General features: G+C 43.9%; 1 protein-coding gene across 1 annotated transcript in view; it reads left to right on the top strand.

The window, feature by feature from the left end:
• Positions 1–25,495, top strand: part of lrp4 (low density lipoprotein receptor-related protein 4) — a 128,998-nt gene that overhangs the window by 89,471 nt on the left and 14,032 nt on the right. The window contains 14 exon segments of the mRNA XM_030089485.1: positions 6,481–6,594; positions 6,706–6,822; positions 8,486–8,614; positions 12,804–12,923; positions 13,054–13,179; positions 13,735–13,860; positions 14,527–14,661; positions 16,186–16,311; positions 16,924–17,154; positions 18,445–18,601; positions 19,066–19,283; positions 23,650–23,826; positions 24,481–24,606; positions 25,249–25,457. Coding sequence (XP_029945345.1) covers positions 6,481–6,594; positions 6,706–6,822; positions 8,486–8,614; positions 12,804–12,923; positions 13,054–13,179; positions 13,735–13,860; positions 14,527–14,661; positions 16,186–16,311; positions 16,924–17,154; positions 18,445–18,601; positions 19,066–19,283; positions 23,650–23,826; positions 24,481–24,606; positions 25,249–25,457 — 2,111 coding nt within the window.

Genomic DNA, 25,495 nt, shown 5'->3' with positions numbered 1-25,495 from the left:
CTTACGGTTTTCACTCTGTCTCAGCAGTATTACAGGAAATATTTATTTCATTCTTGGGGAAATTTGACTCAGGTGTTGGTTGGGAAGATGAAGTGTGAGGAGAATCTCCCCTGGAGGGTTCACTAGAGTTCAAGGGTCATCCCAGTAGCAGAAAAACATTGTGAAATTCAGCAAATGTCGTTTTCCAGCATTATTTATCCGTTTAATGGTAACAAATGGAGGGTAAAACTAATTAATAATTAAAGCAAACTTTATTAGGAGAGAAGTGGTTCTAAGTAACTTCGTCAAAGCTTTCTTATAATGTGGAGAACAACAGGAAGTTCAGCAGTCTAGTAAAGATTCCCAACTAGAAGCCTCAGTTCAGATCAAGATCTCTGAATGTGAGAGTAGAAATTCTACTTCAAGCAGTATTACATACAAGTTAGATTTAATGTTCGCAGACAGAGTAAACTGAGAAAAAAACTTATTTGAAAATTACAGATTTTTCTGATGTGTGGATAAAGTCATCGGTTGTGAAATAACTACTTAATCACTTCCCTTTTGACCGTTTGATGAAAAAATACACTGATATATTTGACTGATTCATGATTTTCTGGCTATGATGATGTTTTACAATGTCTAAAGTACCTAATTATGTAGTCTAAAGAAAGCATATCTTTAGATCAGTATTTAGCACAGCGCAGTTACTGAAACCTCCTTTTTAGCTGTTGTCAATTTCCCCCATCTAAAAACTGTTGGTCTATTTTCAGGCTGCTCCTGTTGACCAGTTTTTCTGTCGACTAGATAAATATTTTATGCTAGACATGTTCTTCCCCTGCATAGATTTTCCCCAGGTACTCGGACTCCCTCCTACAGTCTGAAAACATGTATGCGAGGTTAATTATTCAACCTAAATTCCCCCTTAGTGTGTGAATGTGTTTCTGTGTGTGTGCTCGTCTGTCTGTGTGTGTGTGTGCCCTGTGATGAGCGTTCAACATGTACGTTCTACTCGATGTATTTCATTAACTTCAGCTCGGTTTGCCTTAAAATGACCATGTTGTATTTCATGCTACAGAAATAAAATATAAAGAACTGTTTGCTATAGCCGTGGTGCTCATGTTGCTCTTCCAGCTTTTCCGAAAAGTTACGTTTTGTTCCGTCTTTCCCAGAGTTGAAGCATTTTCAAAAAAGTTGACCCTGTTGACAGACAGAGTCGGGGCATATTTGAAAAATTCCACTTTAGGTGCCGTTTCAGGGCTCTTACCACTGTTACTTTCTAAGCAAACACCAAGAGCTGATGTTTAAATTAGCATTCAGTGAAAAAAGGATTGGAGAATTTGTCAGTTTTCCCTTCTCTTATTGGCAATCCATCAAGCAATGACTTGCTGGTATTTGAGCAGCAGAGTGTGTGATGGCTGCAGGGGGGTACTGTTCCTTATCAAAACTAAATCAACTACCTGGGGATCTTTTCTAGGCAACAGGCTGTGGAAAGGTGGTGCAGCTGCCTCGTAACATTCGGAGGAGTCAGACAGCATCGGATGAATCCCTGGGTGTGCAGACTGGGAGTGAATAAACAGGTTCGCCCAGCAGGTGGTGGGACAGGAGAACTTAGCTGTGCTTGGAGAAGTTGTTGCATTTATTTACTGTCAAACTGCCAAACTTGCAGACACACTGCGGCGCTCGGCTCGCACAGCTTCACACCCTACTGTGCTCTGCTGTCCAGTGGCTCGGCTCACCGTTACACACACGTTTTCTCTCTCGGCAGGACGCACGGCTCGCATATCACGACACACTCACAGCCGGATTTGTTTTTTTGTTGGTTTTTTTTTCTTACTTCTAGCCAACTGGCGCAGTGTGAAGAAACACCTGAGTGCTGTAGTGTTGAGAGAATCCCTGGAAAATGTTTACTCTGACTGCAATGGCTTTTTTTTTTGTTGCACTTTTGAGTGACACTCCAGAGGTTATTTATTAATCACGGAGGTTATTAAAAAATACAGAAAAGATCAAGAAATCTACCCGATGATAGATTTTCTGCTGTGAACATAGTAAGTTCGGTTCACAACAAGACTGGAAACAGGAAGTTTCTGAGGCCATAACATCACTTTCTTACTATAGTAACAAGTTGAGAGCTTTTACCGTGGATTTATTGTGAAATGACTGTGATATGCTGTACATTAGAAGGCATCTACACAAGTAAGTGTTTTCTCAGAGAATGAGTCCGAATTCACAGAAACATTCCTGACACACATCGTTACATTTGACAATCAAGCCAGCAGGAGCAAACCTTTTCCTTATAAGGTCTGGATCGTTGTCAGAGTGTTGTTTTTAGTGAGCAGTTTGGATGGAGCGGTCTTAGAAGCTCTCAAAAACTGTTGTAAACTCTTGAAGCTAAAAGCTGGAACTGTAGACAAAAGGCATTTCGTCATCATGGCTGAGAGACTGACCATCGCACCGATGGCCGATTCACAGTCAGGCCGTATTTTCACGGTGTTTTCAAGTGTGTTTTGGATGTCCGTTTACATGACAACGTTGCTCAGAGCCTCTGAAAACACTCCAAGGTGAAACTTGTCAAACACTCTCACTCTGTCTCTGCATAAACAATGTAAATGGCTCGACGAGTCTTACTTTTTCCATTTTTTTTGTTGCGTCTCTACATTCGTGCTGCTGGGATGAAAGAAGCGCCGAGCTTTGGCGGCGCTGGCGCAGCGGCAGACTCGTGCTCGTCCCTGGACCTCATGCATTTAGAGTGCACAGTCCTCTCACGCCAGCTCGGCCTGTTCTGAGTGATTCCTGTCCGTCATCCAGCGATCTCTCCCACTTCTGCGCTGACCCACATATCAGCAGCCGGGCTCTGATTCACTTCGTGATGGGGGGTCTGTCTTCTGCGAGCCGCCTATGAATTTTTCATCTTCTTGCCCAGAAATTTTTTCCTCTCTCCCCTGTTTCCCAAACTACTTATTATTTCATGCTTCTGTCTTTTCTCTTCAGTTTTTTTTTTTCCTCTGCTACCCCAGTCTTTTTTTTTGCCTCCCTGTATATGTTTTGTTTCTCCCCAGGTTGTGGTGGGTTTATTTCATTATTTAGAGATGGGGGGTGGGGTGTGAGGGGCAGTCCTCCCCGCTCGGTTGTAGTCGAAGCACTCGTCAAGGTTTCGGGTAAACACAGATGGAGGTGCGTCTCGCGGTGAGTGTGAAGGTCTGATCGTGAGGTTTTCTAAATTCTTGAAATTTAAAAGCCATTTTCGAGGGAGAGGGGAAAAAAAATGACTCGATTTCAACACCCACCCGCATGCAGGGAGCTCGGTAATGACTCTCGGCGCCCTTTGCCCTTTGACGTTTGGCTGCTGTGTGAATGATGAGCGTCTTGAGGGCTTGTTGACCTCCGACCTTCCTCTGTTTACCTCACTGATGGGAGGAGAAAGAGAGCACGAGGGGAACAGAAGGAAGGAGAGAATCAATTACTTTCTTGCGTGCTGAATAATAGATTAAATGAGTGTATTTGTCAATTGTGCGAGTGAAATTAAATTTTCATTTGGATCCGCCCAAAGGCTTTTGTGGTTTTCAGCCCCCCTCCCCCCTTTTTTTTTTTAAGAAAGGGGGAGGCGGTCCTGGCTGAGGGGAAATTATTGTGTCTGAGGTCAACAAAGGTCTGTCAGGCCAGATCCGACTGCTGAACCTCAGGGCTTTGTAATTGTGTTATCGTTACTCCATTTTGAATTTCCTGCTGAGGATATGTAAAATGTAATGACTTTAGTAATGATTATGGCTGCTGTTTACATGTCGTGGCGAACCTTTCTTTCTTCAGCCATCCATTTCTTTTAATTGCTCATCTGTTAGTTTATTAAATCATGAAAAGTCAGTCCTTTGGAGGATCGTTTGTTTTCAGTCTTGTAGAGGCTAAGATACAATATTAGCTTCTGTCTGAAGCATGGCTAGCTTCTGGAAAGCATTCAAAGCTTGCATATATGGAGTGATCAATTCTTTGTAGTTTGACACCTGTCTCAGTCCTTTACTGGGTTTGCAGTGAATGGAGACTAGAAACCCTGTTTTTATTCCTTGAGTTTAAAAGCAACCTCTTCATTAATCGTTTACAAAGTCTGCAGGTTGGCTGTTTGGAGTAGCTGTAATTTGACATCAGCTTCATTTGATTGGCTGATTTTTGCAGTGCCCAGCGCCTGAAGTCTGCCAACTTCCTAAAAAGTCCTACATTTTATCCGCCTTAAGTGCCTGCTGTAGTTTGACTCCAGCCTCATGACTTTCTTTGCCCCACACTAACGGCCGTGGATGTTCATTAGCTCCGGAGGATGTCAGAGGAAGTAAAAACCAAAAATGGGTTTATTGTAACGTTCATCGTGGCGTCTAGCCCTGCGGGGACGATCAGATTGGCCTTGACGTTGCCACAGTTTGATGCTTTTTTCTCTCTTTCAACAGAGCAGAGATGGAATTACATATTTCACCCACTTCCAAAGTAAAAACACAATCTATGAATAGCAGTTAAAAAAAAAGAAACTCTATAACTGCTGCATTATGGTTGTTTTTTGCAAACTCTTTGGTTTTGAAGCTAATGCTAGCTTGTATTTTCAAACTGAGGCTAGCTAGCTTTCACAGCAGTCTCTGTGTTGTGTCCAACAGTTTCAAGAAATTTATTAAAAATCAGTGTTGAATTTGAAACCTTGGACATTGTTGAGGCCGAATTGGAGCCTCTTGTGGGCCGGTTTTGGCCCTCAGGCCATATGTTTGACACCCCTGAGTTAATTTTCAAATGCACGTCAAATCCTACGTTTTCTTCATGAACCTTATTACAGAAGCAGAGTTCCTTAAGTGCCGTGCGGTAATAATACAGACGAAATGATCAAAACTGTTTGTCATAAAGAAAACCTTCTTCCTCTTCTTCTTCTTGGTACGTTCCTATAATCTGCGCTCGTCCTCCTCTTTCTGTCTCCTCTTATCTGTCTCCGTCTCACACTCCTCACGGCACTGATAAATTATAGATCACCTCCTGCCAGGGGCCATCCATCACTGGTTCTCCTTCGCCAACCTGTGTACTCGGGCCCGGCGGAGCTCGCGGCCGGGCTGCGCCATCGATTGCCGTGGTCACAGTGGAGGGCCGTGTTTTTTTGGAAGTGCGACTGGAAAAAGTTGTGTTTGGATGAATGAAAGGGTTTGAAAGTGAACCACTGTCCGTGCCGCAGCGCTGGAAGCTCATTCACGTCTGAAGGCCGTTTAACACCAGGATGTCATGTTTTAAGGTTTGCTCTCAACATGAGTTCAAGAGTGGTCAGCCATAACATTATGACCACTGGCTCCTCATCAAATATCAGTTCATGGCTGGGATGCATCACTGAGTGATCATTTTGTCCTAAAAGTCGATAAGTTAGGAGCTGGGAAAATGTTCAACTCCACTATTTGAGTGAGTTTGACAGTAGAGAAATTGTGATCATCTTTCGGAGGAAAAGTAGCGGATGGAAGCTGGCCTGTGTGATCCTGTCCTACAGATCAGCTGCTGTTGCTTCAACCTTTGAATATTGAAGCTTAAACAATTTGTGCAGAATTGACTTTATAGTAGTGAACTTGATTTCATGGTTCTGGCTCCACACTCTCACGAAAACACTGATAGTGATACTTGTAAAAGCATAGAATCAGTTGAAAGTAAAGAAATTGGAACCTTAAATGTTTGACTTTGGTCAAACTCTTTTGTTAGTTTTCTCTACTTTTTTGTTCCTGGATTCATTTTCTTTCTGATCATGAGGGAGCATCCCACCACACTGCGCTCACCCAACTGTTCTACAGGTAATGTTTACGGATAAATGGCTAAATGCGTTTCTCTCTTTTTAAAACTGAGATGCTGTCGTTAACATTGTTAACTTCCAACCCTAACCATAATATATGAAAATTAAATAGTTTAAATCTTAGCTGGAACTGCTGTTATGCTTGGTTTTCTACACAAACTTATTTTTATTCTGGATTGAAAATTATTGGATTAATGGAATAAGCAGTAGTTTATCCTTTGCTTACTCTTAATATATCTTCTTAAAAACCTAAAGTAGATAACTGGAAAAAGCCTCGACCTCCGCCTTTCCGTTCCCTTGTTGGGTGTTGGGGTTTGACTTTGCGAAGCTTCCTGCTCTTCATCCTCTGTGAAACGCAGTTATTTCTCCCACCGACTGTGAAGCCTCTCCGTCCAGCCCTCTCACTCTCCGTGCTGCGGTAGCTCTTCACTGGATGTTTTTTGAGCTAACATCGATCCACAGGATGCTCCGTCTGAGGCTTTGAGCTCTCGACCTGCAGCGTTGGGAAAGTTCGCTCTGAAAAAATCCGGGCTCCTTGTCCCCGGCGCTCTGCTCTGAGCCCGACATGAAAGACCCCCGTTTCCCCCCGGTGTGTCGGGGAGGTTTCAGATGTAGGGCCCAAGGACGGCTCTGTCTCGGCTCCTCGTGCTGTTTGTGCTTCGCTTTTGTTGTTCCTACATCATTTATCCTCTGACCCCCTTTTCTCTCTGCAGCTCCCAGAGAGTGTGAGGAGGACGAGTTCCACTGCCAGAACGGCTACTGCATCCGCAGCCTGTGGCACTGCGATGGAGACAATGACTGTGGGGACAACAGCGACGAGCAGTGCGGTGGGTACACAAAGGAGAAAACGCGCACGCACGCACGCACGCACGCACGCACGCACGCACGCACACAGGTGCTCAAGCATGCATTCACTACTTTTTTCTTCTTTATGTTAGATATGCGTAAATGTTCGGACAAGGAGTTCCGCTGCACGGATGGGAGCTGCATCGCTGAGCACTGGTACTGCGATGGAGACACGGACTGTAAAGACGGATCAGACGAAGAAAACTGCCGTAAGTTTGTCAGAGTGTGCACACGTTAAAAAGGTCTGGATATGCTCACACACTCAGCCACACCTTTAGAGACAGAACACAAATTGTAATAGGAAGTTTAGTAAATGATTAACTTTGTCATTTTTCTGCTTCTCTTTAGCTTTAAATACTTTTTAAAATGAGCACGTAGAGATTTTACCTGAATGAAAATTGCATTATAAATGAAATGTATTAAAATATTGACATAATTACCTTTAAATTTAAACTTCAAAAGTTTTCCTTTGTTGTGAGTTTGATCGTGACGTATACACACGTGTGTGTGTGTGTGTGTGTGTGTGTTCATGTTCTGCTGCAGTAGGGAAAGCAACCTGATTGTGACTCATGGGGACGTTTCACTGCAGGGACAAAAATGAAGATTCTGTTGACAGAACTTATTACATTTTATCATGAAACCTCCTGCCAAGGTTACAGTTTCGGCTCGGTTTGAAGCAAATCTGAAGAAAATTGATGTAAATCAGTTTATTATCCCCAAGATGAATGACAATGTGTGTGTCTGTGACCTTTTATAAAAAAAAACTTAATGAATAATTTGAAGTTTCTGAAGTATGATACTGTTTCCAAATAAAGAGACACATTTTCTGAAGTTGATCATGCAGAGATTTTCCTCAGTGTTTGTGCTGTCAGATGAAAGTCAGATGACTTTGATCAAAAGTCTCACTGTTTCCAAAACTAAAAAGCCATCCTTTAAAAAATTCAAACTGAGAAGAAGTAATAATGATTCTGGCCTTTTTCCAGCTCAGAACATCATAATAAAGACTGACGCTGCAATATATTACTAGTTTATTAACTTTCAAGCAAGTTTGAGAGAAACTTTTTAGGTTTATGTGTTTATTTTTATTACAGAAAAATCTTTTGGAAGACTTGATTAAAAATACAGATTTCAAATGATGTTAACACTTTGGAATCTTTAGTGAATTTATTATTGTTGTGATATCAACATTCACATTATAAAAATCAGAAAAGATCGACTAAAGCGCATTAGATTACGTTCCCATGCACACTACTTTCGTTCTCTGCATGTGGAACACATTTGTCCATCATATGAAGCGCCACGGCACATGACTGTTAAAGGATTAAATTTAACTTCTTTATGACAACATTGCATCATACTTGGTAGCAACAGACCAATAGTCCGAAAAAAAACACAAAGCACAAAAAAACAAGGAAAAATGACCAAAAACCCCAAAAAATCAACAATTGTTCCACTTTCAAAAAGCTGCAGATGTAGAAGAGAAGCTGTTTGTGTATTTAAACATGTTTGATTGCAATGCTTAACATTATGACATGCTTAGCTAACATTGTGCCGCTCCATTCACAAAGATTAATGATGTAAGTTATTGTAAATCATATGTGAGTAGTGTGTCAGTCCAAGCTACTGCATGACAAGTGGAAACAGAAACCGGTGTCTCCACCTGAACTGAGATGTCACGTTTACCAAGTTGGTCGCGGAGCGTGTAAACGTGTTGGTCGTCGGCAGCGAGCCGAGCCTCCTCCTCATTCCATGTGACGGATTCAGCAGATTACGTTTGAAGCTTCAAAGAGCACCGGGCATCCGGCTGCTGCGCATCTGTTAAGCGTTTGTGTGCGCGTGTGTGTGTGTGTGTGTGTGTGTGTGTGTGTGCAGCCTCAGATGTGATGACGGCCACCTGCAGCGTTGAGGAGTTCCAGTGCGGCTACGGCCGCTGCATCCTGGACATCTACCACTGCGACGGAGACGACGACTGCGGGGACTGGTCGGACGAGTCGGACTGCTGTAAGTCCTCCACTCCGACACCAGCAGACTCTCCGCTGGGTGAAGCAGAGCCACATTCAGCACCTTTAACATGGCAGTGGTGCTCAGAGCCACTGAAAACGCTCCAACTCTGCCGCCGTGTGAACGGAGAGGAAACGCAGCAAGTTATAAACACTCGGGCTCTGTGTCCATGCAGACCGAGGAGCCGCTGCGCACATGAACACTGGTTGTAGTAAATAGTTCTTCTGCACACGACAGTAACAACAACGGCTGTCTCCAGAGTGTCATGACTTCCCGTCCATGTTCTCCTGGGACCCGGTGGTTTTAGAGTTGAGCGCCACTCCAGGGCCGACTCACCAGTTCCTGAGCTAAAATCGTGTCTCCACTCTTTCGATGATCAATAAGCTATAATCATAGAAATGCCTTTAATCTGCATACAGAGGTAAAACACAGACAAGTAGATGAAGCCGTACACTCATTGAGCGCTCGCCAAGCAGAAGACAAAGCTCCTCCAGAGGATCTGTTCGCTTTCACTGTCAGCTGAGAGGGAAGTTTCTCTTCTGCCCCTCTGGCAGACGTCTCTGCCCCCCCCCCCCCCCCCCCCCCCCCTCCCCCTCCCCCTTTCATTTCACTTTACTGCTCTCTCGTCTGACATTGAGTTGTCATGTCCTGAAGCTTTCTGCTCTGGTTAAAGTTTGAACTACAGTCATTACAGGCTCGTCTGAACAGGACGATTAAATGCTAATCATTAGCCGCTTTAACAGCTTGGTCAGCTCTGAGTTAAGTGGACACTAAATCCGCTCAGACCGACTTTATTATAACCTTTTACTCTAAAGATGACTCTTCATTATCATGTCTGTGTAAACCTGTGTGAGGTCTCTCCATGTATCGTCAATCAAACTGGTTGAATGTAGCCGATGCTTCTTAACTCGTAGTTTCTGGCCCAAAAGGTGGCGGTAATGCTTCGTGAAGATCGACAAAGCCATCAAGTAGTTGTCACTTCTCGCGTAACAACTTGAGTAATCACTAAAACATGAAGACGTTTCCTGGGTCGTTTTGTTTCGTTTTGCCCTGAAATTCCAGAACATGAGTTATTTTCGTGCACCAGAGAAAGAGGATCTCGCGCTCCTGTGAGGACGCCCTCATTGTCCATTGTCCGGCTCCACAGAAACATGATTTCAGAGTCGGACACACTGTCCCGACGTTTAGTGTGGATTTCATGCCTTGATGTCCCATCGACAGCAGGCTGAGCTCAGGAACAGCTGCTGCTCGACAGCAACTGTCAGAACTGGGAAACTCTGCGTTAGATCTCCTCCGTGGCGGCGTCTCGCGCACACACCGCCGCGGTCCTGACACGGACTATCATGTTTCTCTCCGCTCACTCCAGAGACGCTGCCTGCTGCTGACAAATCTCTCAGCATCTCCCTCCTTGTTCTGCCGTCTCTCGTTTCTCTCGCTGGTCTCCTTCGCTCATTGTCTTCCAACTGCCCACCACATATTTCTCTCTCTCTCTCTCTCTCTCTCTCTCTCTCTCTCTCTCTCTCTCTCTCTCTCTCTCTCTCTCTCTCTCATCCGTCTCTCGCGCACACACTCAAACACAGCGGTTTCCCTCTTTGATGTGTTTATCTGCACTGCGATAAGCAGAGCTTCAAGGTTTTGTAGCGGCGTTTGATCATCTTAAAGGTCATGTTGTGCGCCGGAGCTGCTCTGTTTTTCTCTCATCTCCTCCCACAGTCCAGGTTTTTTAATTGCAGCCCAGCTATTGAAGTGTTTGACTTTTTTTTTTTGTATTCTGCTTTTCAGAGTAAGACTTGATTTTGGCTTTAAAGCTTCTAAAAACCAACAAAAAAAAGACAGAAGACTTGTTCATTACAATAACTGCAGTGAAAATACCGTGAGATACAAATTAAGAATGATCACTTCTTAACTTACCTTCGTCTTTTCCAAATAGGATTCTTTGTGGTAAAACACTCGAATCGCTGCTGTGAAGATGTTCAAGTTACGATATTCAAATGATAAAGTGTTAGAAGGTTTAAAAAAATAAAAAGTAGAGATCTGTAATCATTAGTAAATGTCTTCAGGAAATAAATAGAAATGATTCAGTTTTATAATGTTTCTTTTCGGTCGTTACGTTCATCTTACTTGAGTTCATTTCTTCAACCTCTCTCATCCAGTAAACAGGAGTTAAGCTGAATAATAACAGGTAAACCAACAGTTGCTGCTAACACTAGCAGCAGCTTGTAGAGTAGATAGTATTAAGAAAGTGAGTGACAAAGAAAAGTGACTGCAGAAATTCTGACAAAAAGTAATCATTGCCAAGTGACAGTAATCGATTATTTTATGTTGTTATTGCTCAACACTGCTCCTCATTTGCTGCTTTAATTGTGAACACACACACACACACACACACACACACACACACACATTCCTCAGGGGCAGAAGACAGCCCATCCTCAGACAGAATTCCTTGGCATCGAATCTTCAGACATGAAGGGCGCTTTGTTAGAGGAGTCTTCTCTCTCTCCCTCTGTCTCTCTCTCTCTCTTTCTCTCCCACTCTCCCTAATATGAATGCACACACACACACACACACACACACACACACACACACTCTCTTTTTCTCACACACATCCAGAAGCGCTCTCACTGTGCATGCCTCGGTGCCACTCGGGAGCAGCGATTCTGCTTTCAGCTGCATGGCTGAGTAGATGAAAGGACATAGTTGCCATATTTGTGAGTGAGTAAGGTAGAGAGAGAAGAGTGATAAAGGCTGAATGAATCATTTGGGCGTGTGGGCGTCGGTGTCCCACGCTCGATCTGGAGTCCCTCCGTCGCGTCTTCGTCTCTCTCTCTCTCTCTCTCTCTCTCTCTGTGGGAAAGCCACCTCCTGTTTGATCGTGTCCCCCTCAACGAGATGCTTGAAGCTCTGCTACGTTTTATTTTTTTCCTTTCTTTTTTTTTAAATTGTCCGGCTGCGTTCCCTCGCCAGTTGTTCCTTTTCCTCCGTTATCCCTCTCCCGTCACAGCGTCGGCCGTGCCGTCAGGGGTAAACATGCTTACTCTCGCATGCGGCGAGGATTTCTGATGCCCACGTTTGATTGGGCTTTAATCTTCTCGTCCGCCTCCGTCATCATCTGCTGCCAGTTTGAGCCTCGCTTTCATCTGATCTCACGTAGAGATTTAAAGGTGGGACAGCTATGATCGCTCAATAAGAGACCGTCGCTACAAGAGCCCAAGTAAGGACGAGAAACGGAGATAATTACTGTTTGTGGCAAAGGAAATGTCACCGGTGTTTCAGAAACTTCTCTGAAACGTAAAATGCAGAAACGCTGTGTGATATAAATGGCGCTCTGTTTACATTCTGCCCTTCAGGCCTTTCTGTGGGGGGCTTGCATGTTAACAGTTCAGTTTGAACTGAGTCTTATGTCCATGATAAGCAGGAATCATCTCCATCGTCTACACCCCTCAGTTTACAATAGCGTCAATAGAAGATGGATGAAAATATTTAGTTAACTTTTGGTTTAAGCTCCCAGAAAACACAATCTTGTCTGTGGATGTTGATGCCAAAACTTCTGCTTAGATCTTTGTGGCTGTTTCACATGCCAGATGCAACTGGATGTTACCCAGCTGTAAGTGAATATTATTCGGACAGCGCTTTGTGTAGAAGTGTCTTCCACCAGCGAACACAATTAAAACCTCATGTCTGCGTCTGGAGCGATCGGTAGCTGCCAGCAACGTCACAGTTTGGCTATTTTAAATGTAACGAAGCCAGTGGTGTCAAAACTTGCCAGTAGTGTAATAAAATATTTGCGCCAGTAACATTTTTCTAATAATTCAGTTAGTTTTTCATCGCAGACTGTTTGCAGAATTTGTGCAGTTTGTTTATCAAACATAGTTCTAATGGATGGTGAAGTTCTTGAGGGAACATACTGTTCTTCACTCCTTTTTATGGGTCTTTAAAAAAGAATATTTTAAGACATTGCTATCTTTATTACATTTTTAATGGCCATCATTATTATTTATGAATACACTATTGATTTGCTCCAGTATCTACATACAACTGAAAACCACATTTCTTTTTTTTTTATTCAAAGAAATCAACATCGCATTTCTTCCACAGAACTTTTTTTTTCCTCAATTTGTTGTGTGCCCTCTGGTCTTTTATTTGAACAGCTCTAATAATCATGATGTGTGTGTGTGTCTGCGCACAGCTTCTCATCAGCCCTGCAGATCGGTTGAGTTCATGTGCAGCAGCGGGATGTGCATCAACGCCGGGTGGAGGTGTGACGGCGAGTTCGACTGCGACGACCAATCGGATGAGAAGAACTGCAGTGAGTGGCTGCTGCTCATCGATTTAGACCAGAGAGAGATCGACCGCGCTCTTCAGACATGCTGTACTTTTTTTTTAACTGATTCTGTGGTGTGTGTGTGTGTGTGTGTGTGTTTGCGCGGCGGCTGAAGCCACGTCCATGTGCACGGCTGACCAGTTCCGCTGTGGCACGGGACGCTGCGTCCGGTTGTCATGGAGATGCGACGGCGAGGACGACTGCTCCGACCGCAGCGACGAAGAGGGCTGTGAGAAAACCGGTGAGGCTGTGTGTTGGGTTTCTTGTTTACTGACGCTAAATATAACTCCAGCTTCAGTTGTCGTCATGACGATAGCTCAGGAGAGCCCTTCTCCACTCAGGAATTCACTTTTTCCCTCAACTCCGGCTGCTGTAGAAGTTAATTCAGTACTTTTTCATGCGGTTTAATTTTTCGTCTGTTAGTTTCTAAAATCAGTAAAAACAACCTTCTTCCTTCGTCTGTTTTCATTGAATGGGACGAAATTGGCCTGATCGTGATGGTTTTGGACCCCTGCTCTGTTAGATTCTCTAAATTAGGGGCTAATGAAACACTTACAACTAATGATGGCCTAATGTTTTATGAGAAGCTAATGGAAAATGGGGGGGGGGGGGAAAGAAATCACTCAGATAATAAACATTAGTATTACTCTGGAAGCAGGAGTTCTTATATGGTACGTTTTTCAGCATCTTAGATTCTGTTGTTTACAGAAAAACTAGCTGGGATTGATTGAACTTAAACCTCTCTTTACCAATACGGCCCACCGCCCTTGTCTCCTAACATCACTTCTCCTCACAGAGAGCCCGCCGTGTGCTCCCGACCAGTTCCAGTGTGGGAACGGGCGCTGCATCGGCCAGAGGAAGGTCTGCAACGAGGTTAATGACTGCGGCGATGGGACTGACGAACACCCGCATCATGACTGCCGTACGTATGAGTCTGTGAATGAGCTCTCCCTGCGGCTTCAAGTGCAGGTCAACAGCCACCGAATGTAGAAAAGCTTCATAAACATCCAAGTTAGCAGTTTTGTTTGGTTGTTGATACTCTAAACTTGAAAACAAAAAATTAGGATTGACTTTAATTTGTGGTTTTCCAGCTTAAACCAGCAGAATGTGGTGTTGATGTAATGATGTTTTTGTCCATTGGGTGGCAGTGTTGAGTCTGCTCAAGTTTTTAGTTAAGAACTTTGTTATATCCAGAATTGAACTCTTATCAGACTAAATAAAGCGACTCATTACACCATCTTGTGGCCGAATATTGTATTACAAGACGAAACCAGTCATTTCAGATTACTTTGTTCCAAATTAAAACAGAAATTCATCGTTTGTCACGGCTGTGAGACAAACCACACTCACTTTAAAGCAAAGAAACACTTGTGTTCTCCTTGACTCACCAGAGTACAGCTGATGAATGTGTGAATAAAACAGGCAGCATTTGCTTGACTGACAGTCTTCGCATCTTGAGGTCTCGCTGTTCTTAAGACTAAAATAATCCAGGGCTCGGCGCCCGGCGCGTCAGACACTCTTCTACGTGTTAGTGTGTGTACTGAATCAGCATGCCGTGTTTACGCGCCTGTGATGTCTTTCCGTGTAGGGCCGCGCTCCAGCGAGGGCAACTGTAACCAGAATAACGGAGGCTGCTCCCAGAAGTGTCAGATGGCGCGAGGACTGGTCCAGTGCACCTGTCACACCGGATACCGGCTGATGGACGACGGCAAGACCTGCCAGGGTACAAAAACTCTGCCCTCGTGTGTGTGTGTGTGTGTGTGTGTGTGTGTGTTAGCGGTGTGTTTGCGAGTGTGCGCACTCAAAAAGTTTGACGGAGTGAGTGAGCACAATGAGGGTGCGAATATTTACGACCTCCACAGAGTTTGACAGAGTTTGGCCAGTTGGCGCTTTCTGTTGAGCACCTGATAGCTTCGCCGACGGCCTGAATATGACTTTACAATGCAACCGTTATCACTGCTCGCTCACTTCCAGTGTGACCCTAAGATGGTTTCAGGAAAACTTAGATCATCATGATGAGAACTGAAAAAAAGTTATCAGCTGGGAAATTCAAAGTTTTTGAAAGTTCACAGGCAACAAGAAGCTTCCATCAAGTCAGTGATAAACCGGGGTAGGCAGACACTGCTGAGTAGGAAAAATACATTTAGCTGCCAAACTAGGAGATTCCCATTGGGTAAACTGAATGTATTGAAGAGTTTTGAAGGAATAATGTGTATTTCAGTGGTACCAGAGCAACTTTCCAGTGCTTAGCTAGGCTTTTGTCCAGTTCACTTTTTTTTTTCTTTTTGCTTAATATCCAATTAGTCATTTGTTCTTGGACTGTGAACAGAGTCGGTGCTGGATTTATGACTGGACAGACTGAGCTGTTTAATTTGATAACTTCATTCTCATAGAAGTAAATGGAAAGACGTACTTTTGTTGGCTTGCAAAATAAATTATTACATTACATTTTAGATAAGTGGAATTTTTTTTTAAAGCAAAAGTGCTTAAGGGTGTTTTCACTGAAGGAAGTCCTGGAGCAGGAGACTAAAACCGACCAGCAAGAGTTTCCAATCCGGCCGCCAACCTACCGAAGAAATTATAAAAAGCTCAGAGAAAAATTGGATTTTTTATCAATATATCTTTAGAGTAGTGGAAAAAACTCACTGAGAACCGGGCTGAGATATCAGTGATGCTGTCGTGAAAGCTAGAATACCAGCAACAGCCTCAAAGTGTCCTGAAAACATGCAAACGAAGGTGTTAGACAGCTCTGTACTGGACGGTGTATTTGGTGCCGCTGCTTCACCTGACAGGGTGGAGCGTCACTTCTCTTCATGAGACACCAGGCATCGTCATACCAAGTGATTAAAGGCCCAGCCATTCACTCATCATGACCACTATTCTCTTAAAATCTGACTACGGGAGCCTTGTCAGGTCAAACTTGTGGACATGAAGGCTATTTAGCCAATGGCAAGTCCTGACTCTTCTGGCCCTCTCCAAGCTTTTGTTAAAACTCCACCAGCTAGGATTCAGACCAATTTTTAGTTTGTTTGTCTGGAAAAAGTATAGACAATTCTTAAGAAAATCAGTTTTTTTACTTATGAAATCCTTGACCGCATGTAGACTATTAGTCCTCGCATGGTGGGCGTGTTTAAAATAACATTAATGAGTTTTTAAGTTTTGCTTTGTGTCTTGAAAACGTCGTTAACGCCGCAGAAGACTGACGCCAACACCTCCGTGTCTCCCCCGCCCCCGTGGTCTCTTCCAGATGTGGACGAGTGTGCCGACGAAGGCTACTGCAGCCAGGGCTGTACCAACACGGAGGGGGGCTTCCAGTGCTGGTGCGTCCAGGGCTACGAGCTCCGGCCGGACAAGCGCAGCTGCAAAGCTCTCGGTAAAAACGACAAGCGCCTCGCCGTGGTTCATCCAACACAAGCGACCGCGGAAAGTCTTGAGAGTTTGACCTCCAGTAAAAGTCCGTCTGCACGGTGTAACCGTATCCGCCGCTCCGCCGAGGGGTCTGGGATGCAGGGAGAGCGTCGGCTCCCTCTGAGGATCTGGACTAGATTTAGATATGCTGCGGCGGTAGAGCGTGCAGCAGCCCATCAATCAGCGGCGGAGCGGTGTTAAACCCGGGTCAGGACCGTCTGTCAGCCCGCCGCCGCCACCCCGACCTTCACCTGCACTCAGATTGATGCTCACGCTTATTGAAAGTGACCAGCTGAACCTGGATCACTTTTTCTGTCTCTTTTCTTTCTAACTTTTTTTTGTTGTTCCTTTTTGCTGCTCTTTTTGGCGACTACACCGATTCAGCAGCTTTTCATCATTTTGAAAGAGAATCAGGTTTTTTGAGTTCATCCACTCACAGTTTTGGCCTGTTTTTAAAAAAACTTTTTTTCATGACGTGCAATGTCGTTTTAATCAGTTTTAAGCAGTTTTTTTTTTTTTTTTTTTAATGCATTTTTAAATTTTCCAAGGTTAATCCATGTGGTGGTTTCCGTCTCAGGTCCAGAGCCAGTGCTGCTCTTCGCCAACCGCATCGACATCCGCCAGGTCTTACCGCATCGCTCCGAATACACGCTGCTGCTCAACAACCTGGAGAACGCCATCGCCCTGGACTTCCACCACAGCCTGGAGCTGGTCTTCTGGTCCGACGTGACGCTGGACCGCATCATGAAGGCCAACCTGAACGGCTCCAACGTGGAGGAGGTGGTGTCCACCGGCCTGGAGAGCCCCGGTGGGTTCAGACGCAGGACAAGCGGCTCCTTTCTCATTTTTCCTTCTCCCGCCCGCTCAGTTTAGCCGCCACTGCTGCTTTCTGTCCAGCTCTGCTCTGTGTCACTCACTCCATCCATCACTGTGTTCATAAAGGAGTCTCGAGCTGTGATTCATCAATACTGTCCCAGCCTGAAAGTCTCTTTCATTTGCTGTTTTACATTTTTGTTTTTTTTGCTTTCAGTTGCTGTTTTCCAAGGATTTTCACTTTCCTTCTTTTTCTCGTAAATGTAATTCAGCTTTCCCTTTCTTCAGTATTAATCATTCCGGACCGCTTTGATCTCGTTTAGTAAATGCCAGGTATATATTTCTCTGAAACACTTCTGAAAGTCCCAGTGAAAACAAGTTATCACTTCTCCGCTTTCATTTATAGGTGTGAAATATTAGGTGTTTTAGCTCATTTGGTCTTAACACAATATTTTCTCAGTTTAAACTATGTGAGGAAAAAAGTTTTTGTGATTATTTACTGTTGAAATATTAATCAAACACTTTTTTTCTCTCTCTCTCTGCCAGTACTTTGTGCATTGCTTCTAAGGCACAAACCTCATTGTTATTTAGAAATGTTCATATTTATAAATGTCTGAGTTTTGTTTAAAAAAAAAAAACTCCAAACTCTCTTAAACTAAATAAATGAAAGACTTAGTTAAGTAAAATGATGCCAGACCTTTCAAATTTTGAAAGCAGGAAAAAGAAACATGTTTTAATTGACCAGAAACCAGTGCGCTTGTTGTTTTCAGTCAGTCAACTGACTGACTTTGTGTAATTAGTAAACCAGAAGGTTTGTGGAAACTGTGACAGTAGATTCCTCATTCAGTACAAAGGTTTGAATTGTTTTTAAGAAGATGTCAGATGTTAAATAACCGATCTAATCGTTGGCCTAAAAATTCTCAACACAGCTAAACAGTTCTGCTTTAGAATGGAGATGACCAATTCTTTTTTTTTTTTTTAACCAGAGGGCCAAATTTAAATGAATTATTTAGTGATGTATGAGAATTGTTTCTAAAAACTTATCAAGAATTACCCTAAATTCAGCAAGTTCAATCAAAAGTAAAGAAATTTGATCGTTTTCACATTAAAGTTTCTTCAGAGTGAAATGGAGCATGCCAGCCGTTCCCCGTGTCGGAAGCTTTTCCGCTTGTGGAGAGGATGCCACGTGGCCAACAATGGGCTGAGCAGCGTGCAAACAAACGGGCTGTGTTACTGTGCTCATAGTGAAGCTGCCAAATTGAGCAGTGTGTGTTGCTTCTTTCAGGTGGACTGGCCATAGACTGGATCCATGACAAGCTGTACTGGACGGATTCGGGGACGTCCCGGATCGAGGTGGCCAACCTGGACGGGACGCACCGCAAGGTGCTGCTGTGGCAGAACATGGAGAAGCCCAGAGCCATCGCGCTGCACCCCATCGAGGGGTACGAGTCCAAGCACACACACACACACACACACGCTGTAATTCACCACAGATGCTTCCAAATCTACACACACAGGCTCGTATATACATACATTTCCCCTGTGGAAGTGTCCCGGCTGCAGACCAGGGATTAAGGTTTGGCTGCACAGCATTACCCACAGGCAAGCGTCTGTGTGGAACAAGCGCTTCATGAAAGGGCCGGCGGCTCGCTGTGTTTTCCTCCCTGGTTTCATTTGCTGCAGAGGCAGGAGGGAGTTTTGGATAAAGCCCCAGAGGAGCGTGAAGCTAGAAAACTCATTTGCATGGGTTAATTGAAAAATATTTCTAAAAAAACAAAACCATCTTTCCTCTGTGGCTGGACGGTGCAGACGAGGCTTACGTGAAGGTTTGGGGGGGAAAAAACGCCGACCTGCTTGGTTCTCAGTCCGCTCGCTAAACTGAACCGTCCCGTTTCTCCCCCTGCAGGAAGATCTACTGGACCGACTGGGGCAACACGCCTCGCATCGAGTACGCCAACATGGACGGCTCCAACAGGCGCGTCATCGCCGACACGCACCTCTTCTGGCCCAACGGCCTCACCATCGACTACGCCGGCCGCCGCATGTACTGGGTGGACGCCAAGCACCACGTGATCGAGAGAGCCGACCTGGACGGGCGCAACCGCAAGGCCGTCATCAGCCAAGGTGAGCCCTCGCCTCACGCATCAGCCAGTTCAGACGTTCGGTGGCGAAGCCTGGTCCCGGGTCCTGCAGCGCAGTGCTTGGTGGGATCTTTTTATCATCAGCTGAGTTTGTTTTGTCCACTGGAGTTTTTTTTTTTTTTTTTTTTTTTTTCCAAACTGATATGTCCCTTCCTGATGTGCTCGTTCGAGTTCGAGTGTCCACAAGTCGGCGTTACTCGTGAACACACCCAGAGAGGCTTTGACACATTAAAGTGACTTCTCCTCTACGCTCAGTGAATTGTACCAAGCGTGGAAATTTCGGTCAAGTTTAGTCAAGGAAATTAATTGACACAGCAGTCTTGATGCATAACTTGAAAAGCTTATAGAACTTCGATAGTATTAAAATTTCCTGTATTTAACAGAACTGTAGTTTATGTTGCATTCATGAAGTTAAAAAAGTCCAAAGTAGCGCTGGCATGTTGTTGCTGTGTTTAACAGTTTCAGCCGTTACAGCCGGTGGTGCGTCAGTGACTCTCACATTTTGTAGTGTGAGCGCAGGTCTCGGCCATCAAAGGAGCCTTCAAACTGAGAATGTTGCTCCTGATGAAGTGAGAAGAGGGTTGAAGCTCAAGAGTGTGAGAAGAGAAAGGGACTGCGTGTGTGTGTGTGTGTGTGTGTGTGCGCCAGTGCCATCAGGCCTGTGAGCTCTCCTTAATAATGTGTGCTCTCAGGATAAAAGGGTGTAATTGGCCCTGTCCTTCCTCCACAGCCTCTGTTTGCTCAGACAACACACAGGACGTGTGTGTATGTGTGCGTGCGCGCATTCTGAGCTGCTACGCTCAGGAATGTTAACGAGCGTTTATCTCCCTGCACCTATAGTTCAGTGTGTGTGTGTGTGTGTGTGTATGTGTGTGAGAGAGCTGGACATGTGCCAGCCCCTCTCTTACTGAAGCCGGACAGAAAGCGGGTGTCACGGCTGCCGCCGCCGTCCCACCTGCACACCTGTGCAGCTTCAGGTGGGGGAAGACAGGAAGACACACCCGACCTCTGACCTGTGGAATCAGATCAGTGCTCCTTATGAGGAGCGGCTCAGATCTCAGATAAAACCGCTTTAGTTTCACTTCTTATGCCACATAGTTGGAGTGCATTATAACTTGTAGTTCATCAATGAGCTTAAATTTAATGCAAATGTGGAAAATTTTCTGCATTTAAGAAAAAAAGCGCCAAAAAACAAGGAAACACACGATGCATTTGTTAGCAGTGCTGTGGTAATGATCGGCTATTAAGACAACATGTTTGTATTTTACATTATGTTTGTACAGAACATTTCAGATCAAATTTCTTAAGGAGAATCTGAAACTGATGTTTGAAACTAAAGATATACATTTAGATGCAAATGTAAAACAAAAATGCAACCAAATAAATGAAAAATAGGACGAATATGACCACAGAAATGGTCAATAAATGTTAGATTCTAAGTAAACAAACCCCCAAATTAATAATTGAACACACTGTTTTTTTGTTAAAAATTAGGTTTCAAGCTTTTATTAATATATTTTAGGAGGTTGTTGAAAAGTGTAATTAATACCAACGGCTAAACTTTTAATAGATTCTATTATGCTGCATTCAAATATTATAGAATCTGCTCTGTAGACTTTAGGTTGATTAAAGAGGAATCGGACTCATGGAGAAGGAAGTGAGGAGCAGCAGCTGCGACCGGTTCGGTGGAGGTGTGAGAGGAGCGCCAGGCTCCACCTGTAGGTTAAAAGGGACACGGACGTGAAGGCTTGGTGGGACGCTTGATGCCCTGTCGCCCTGCAGCTGCTCCTCCAGCTGTCCCGGAAAACAGGAGCGGGAGGGGGAGGGGGGGGGGGCGAGACTCAAGGAGGAGGAAGGTGACCATATCAAAAGCAGGCGCCGCTCGTCGATGTCAGTGAGGGTGTACTGTTGTCGCCCTCATGTCGGGATAAGATCAGAAAACACACACACGCACACACACACACGCACACACACCTGGATCTGTTTTAACAGGTGAAACTCAAGGAAACGGAAATATTAAATCGCTTCTCAAACTGGGATCAGTGCATTATAAATCACATATGAAGACAGATATGAAAAAACTTCTCTTTTTTTAATATATCGGTGGCAGTTTGTGCTCTCGATCCTTAATGGGAATATGAGGATCAATATCTCACTCTTTTCCTGACTTATGGTGCGCTTCGGGCAGATCCCTGCTTCCCATTCGGTTTTCTTAGCGACTGTAGCTATGAAACGCTGTGGTTGATCAGACCGAGTACAGTGATCAGTCCCCTGTTCTTTTTCCAACACACATTGAGATTATTCCTTTACATTCTGAAAAATAAGAACCATTGTGGGTTCCTGAAGGATCACGAGTAATACAAATGGCTCAGTGTCCCATAAAAACCTTAAATTGATGTAAAGTTTCAAAGCGTGTTTGCCTGGCTGATGTAATGCCAGAGCAGAGTCAGATTTACTTTCATCTGCCGGCCTGATTATCATTCTGGTCTCCCTCCAGTTTTAGACATTTGCCACTTGACATTTATCCTCTGTCATTAAATGAGCAGTGCTGTTTTTAAAAGCCGTGCAGCAGGACACCGGCCGCAGCACCGCAGCCCTGTGCAGCTGCAGAAATCGCTTTTTCCACCTATTCAGCGCTTCCACCACGGGCCGCGCTGCAAGAGGAATCGGGCTGAAAGGAAGAGTTAGAACTCTCGTCTGGAGAAAGTGTTGCTACTGGGAACTTTCATGCAGGAAGCAGAAGTGTTGCTGTTTAGGCCTGGATCATTAAAATAATGACTGACTGCGATTGCTGACATATTTTAGCATAAATAAACCGTTTGGATGGAGAAAAGTCGATCGTAGATCGAGACTCGGAACATTTTCAGCCAGATTTGCTTTTCTGGTTGCTGTTCAGCTTTAAAAAATCTCCACAAGGTGAGAGTTTTAGCAGCTCTGCTTAGAGTTTGACGTCTTCTCGTATCAGGTTCACTGCATTGGAGTGATTTTACCACACACACGCACACGCACACACGTTATTGGACCTGGTATCAGTATTGATCCAGCTCTATCGAGCAGCCAGTCAAAACGTCAAATCAGAACTTTTCCACCACAGTCACTTTAATCTGGATGTTGTAAAGAAGCAATGTATCGTTTAATATGAAATTAAACTTCCCAAACTACTAAGAAGAAAAAAAGAGTGTCATCAACATTTGTTGTTCTACTTCTTTCGACTTCAACTCATTTAGCCAGTCAAATGGAGCAGCTTGTGGTTCATGTTGTTATTTCAACATCACACTGATAGTAACAGGACAATAGAACAAAAACAGAGGAAAAAATGAAAATATAAATTCATTAGGAGGACAAACGCCTTACAAAGCACTGCTGGTGAAAACTTAAAATGGACTGTTGCTGCAGTTACATTAGTTCCAAGAAGAAAAAATTGTAATTTGGGAGAAAAAATCCCAAAGCTAAAAGGCATTAATCAAGTGTTTGTTTATTTATCACAGGTCTGTTTTTCCTTTTTGTATTTTATTCTTTTTATTTTTATTTTTTTTTACCTTCTCCCACCTTCCATATTTGTACTGTGCCACATGCACAGACTGCACTTCGAATTTCTGCACTAAAAGTTTTAGCAATGACAGTAAAGACCTTTCTGATTCTGGACTTGTTCCATGTCCTCCATGGTCAGATGGAACAGACTTTATCCAGAGCAAAGCAGATGTTGAAGATAAATAAAAATTTGCAATACATGTAAATTACATGTAAACAACTGTCATCTGCAAAAGTTTGAGACAAAAAATTTATTCGTGAAAAACTTTGCTTTTAATGTCAGTTATCTGTTAAAAATGGATGTGTGTGTTTAGATATGTGAGTAAAGTCACATTGACGTCAGTCCAGAATCAGTTTGATCTGCTCGCCCTGATTTCACATGCAGATACTGAATGGAAGGAAGAAAAAAAAAAAAAGACACTACATATGGAAAAGTGATGGAAGCGCTTCTGGTTTGGGACGCCGTAGCCACAATGAAGGCATGTGCAGGCCCGAGGAGAGGCTGAGTAATTGAAAGCTGCTCTAAATGGGGACGACGTGACTTGAGCCAAGCCCACAGTGCTGAATGGGAGGACGACTGGAACAAGCCAAATGTGGCATTAGTACTTTAACTTTCTTGTGTTTGGATTGAAAAACTGACATGAGGCTCGGAGAGTCATTGTTTTTACTGGTTACAGTACTGTCAAACGTCATCCACCAACAAAAGGTGTTTTTTTTTTTTAAATCCTCAAAGTTCTCGACGTATGCTTGTTCTTCTGATACAACCCTTCCTTGAGCATCATTCAGCCTCTCTGAACTGATCGTGGTCCTCTCTGCAGGTCTCCCCCATCCGTTTGCCATCACCGTGTTTGAGGACAGCCTCTACTGGACCGACTGGCACACCAAGAGCATCAACAGCGCCAACAAGTTCACCGGCAAGAACCAGGAGATCATCCGCAACAAGCTGCACTTCCCCATGGACATCCACACCCTTCACCCCCAGAGACAGCCTGCAGGTCAGTCCTCAGCAGCTTCCAGATGTCTTTTATTTTCCTGTAACTGTAATAATGAGCAGTTTGAATTGTCTGCTAGATGAAGGTTTACTCTTGAAGTTTTATATTTTCAGATTTAAGCGATGCTCCGTTTGTGCATTCACTTATTTCGCTGCCATCATGTTTGAATTTGTCAAAGTTTTTGGTGTCATGCCACTTGAACGCTGAAACAGTCCCTCACCAACAGCTTCTGCATTCTTTCAGGAAGGTCTGGAGCTTTTTCCTGCATTTTTAGGAAAGAAAATTCTCACAAACGATGAAGGGTTGGGGTTAACCCTAACCCATTATTAGAAAACAGGCTTCATGTAAAATACAGATGTATTTCCTTTCAAAAAGAAAATTGAACTGATGTAGAAGTTGTGAAACTTTTAAACATTTTATCCCAGCTGCAATGCTTCACAATAACACTTATCAATAAATCCTTGAATGAAGAAAGAAGCAGATTTATAGGTTTCTATTCCAGTGTAACTAATTTAACAAAAGTAAAATGCTCTAAACAAAGCCAAGAGACAATTACAATCAGTATTCATAATGTGAGTTTAAGAGCACATCCTCACATTTTGATGACATTGGTAGTAAAGACCGAGTACTGAGTTGTGTGTTTTTCCCCTCCGATAGGCGGCAGGAACCGCTGTGGCAGCAACAACGGAGGCTGCAGCCACTTGTGCCTCCCCAGCAACAAGACGTACACCTGCGCCTGTCCCACCGGCTTCAAGAAGGTCGACCACCACAACTGTGCCAACGGTGAGCTCCTCAAATGTCATTTGAGAATTTTAAAGTAAAAATAAAAAAACCCAAATATTGTCGTTTTCATGCAATTGATAGTCGTTGAATGTGTTCTCTGTTACAATTTACTCAAATTAATTGAACTGTTGATTACAAAACAAAAAGTATTAGTTTCTTGTAAAGTTCTGAACTGATCTGCATCAGCGAGCCCATCTGCAGTCCTCTGCTGCTTCTGACTCGACTGGCTGCGAGGTTTCACTGATTGAACACTCCATCTTTCGGAGCTAAATTGGAAAAGATAATCCGGTAACACAGCTAATCTGATTAGCCTGGCAGTCAAGGTGCAGGCTGTTAGAGGAAACAAACTTTTAGAGAAAAAAATGAGGACGCAGAGGATTACGAAGATCTCAATTAAGAGACATTTAATTAAGTGAAGCTTCTTGCTTCAGTTCAGGGCAGCAGAACTTTTTAAAGTGTTTCTTCTCTGAATATGTTTTCATTATGTAATTAATTGACACATAAGTTTACATTGTGATCTTTGAGTAACTGGTTTGAGCTGCTTTGTTGCAGTCGTGTTGTTTTTTCTGTGTTCACTGTTGACCCCCCCCCCCCAACTGTTAAATCTAGAAGACTGACAGAAGACCTTTGGTCTTTAATCAGGTCTTGACAAGTTCCTGCTTTTTGCCCGAAGGACGGACATCCGACGAATCAGCTTCGATACCGAGGACATGTCCGACGACGTCATCCCTCTGGCCGACGTGCGCAACGCCGTGGCGCTGGACTGGCACGACAAAGACGGCTACATCTACTGGACGGACGTCACCACCGACTCCATCAACAGAGCGCTGTGGAACGGCAGCAAACAGGAGGTCAGTGGATTCATCCCTCCACAGTCCAGCCAGAGCAG

This window comes from Salarias fasciatus, chromosome 1 (assembly GCF_902148845.1).
Source record: "Salarias fasciatus chromosome 1, fSalaFa1.1, whole genome shotgun sequence".
Classification (NCBI taxonomy): Eukaryota; Metazoa; Chordata; class Actinopteri; order Blenniiformes; family Blenniidae; genus Salarias; species Salarias fasciatus.
The sequence above is the reverse complement of the archived record's forward strand: the minus strand, read 5'-3'. Positions and strand labels throughout refer to the sequence as shown.